Source organism: Rhincodon typus, chromosome 42 (assembly GCF_021869965.1).
Source record: "Rhincodon typus isolate 14 chromosome 42, sRhiTyp1.1, whole genome shotgun sequence".
NCBI lineage: Eukaryota > Metazoa > Chordata > Chondrichthyes > Orectolobiformes > Rhincodontidae > Rhincodon > Rhincodon typus.
Genome location: NC_063373.1, coordinates 5,968,476 through 5,969,620, shown reverse-complemented (window position 1 = coordinate 5,969,620; position 1,145 = coordinate 5,968,476). Strand labels below are relative to the sequence as shown.

The following is a 1,145-nucleotide window of genomic DNA, read 5'->3' as shown; positions in this document are numbered from 1 at the left end:
CCCCCCCCCCCCCCCCCCCCCCCCCCCCCCCCCCCCCACCCCTCCAGTAAGGTGATGACCACTCCAACGGTGCCACTCTGTGCGGGTCTCTCTCCCTCTGGCCGGCTGGCAGTGGTGGGCACCAGCGAGGGATACCTGCATGTGTTGGACCTGGAGAGCGGGGAGGTGAGTGCCCACGACACCCACTGTCTTTGGTGGGGAGAGGGGTGGGTTGGGGAGGTGGGGTGCGGGTCTCGGAGCTGCCCCCCGATCCAGGGGCAAGTGGGGAGTATCCCATCACCCTCCTGCCTCGTGTCGATGGTGGGACAGGGCTTTGGTTGGTGGGGGGAGACAGAAGGGGAGTGACTTGCTGCAGGATTCCCAGCCTCTGACCTGCTTCTGTAGCCCCTGTGTTTATGGGGGGCCGGTCCGTGTTCAGTGTCTGGTCAATGGGAACCCCCCCCAGGACGTTAATAGTTGGGGGTGTTTGGGGGGGTGGGGGGTGGGGGGTGGGGTGGTGGGGGTGGGGGGTGGGACGTGGGACGGGGCTGAGTGATGGTAACGCTCCTGAATGTCAAGGGGACGGATTCTGTTCGGGTTAGAGATGGTCATTGTCAGCTTCAGTGTGTGGACCCAGTCTCAGCAGCGCCAGCCTGAATGTTCCGCACTCTCACCCGCACTCTCACCCGCACCCGCACCCGCACTCTCACCCGCACTCTCACCCGCACTCTCACCCGCACTCGCACTCGCACCCGCACCCGCACTCGCACCCGCATGCTCACACCCGCACCCGCACGCTCACACTCGCACTCGCACACACCCCCGCACTCACGCTCACACTCACTCCCGCACGCTCACGCTCACACTGACATACTCACACTCACATTCACTCTCACACTCACACTCTCTCACACTCACACTCTCTCACACTCACACTCTCTCACACTCACACTCACACAGTCACACTCACACCCGCACTCTCGCTCTCACACTCACTCACACCCACACTCTCACTTTCACCCACACCCACGGACGCGCACACGCTCACACGCACACGCTCACACGCACACACGCACACGCACACACGCACACGCACGCCCAGTCACTCATACACACTCACACACACTCTCACACACACACTCTCACACACACACTCTCACACACAC

At 63.2% G+C, this 1,145-nt stretch overlaps 1 protein-coding gene across 1 annotated transcript in view; it reads left to right on the top strand.

Moving 5' to 3' along the window:
• The window catches only part of LOC125487502, a 23,614-nt gene that overhangs the window by 9,212 nt on the left and 13,257 nt on the right, over positions 1-1,145 (top strand). Inside the window, exon 10 of the mRNA XM_048619105.1 lies at positions 48-187. Within this exon, the coding sequence (XP_048475062.1) occupies positions 48-187 (140 nt within the window). The remainder of the gene's footprint in view (positions 1-47; positions 188-1,145) is intronic.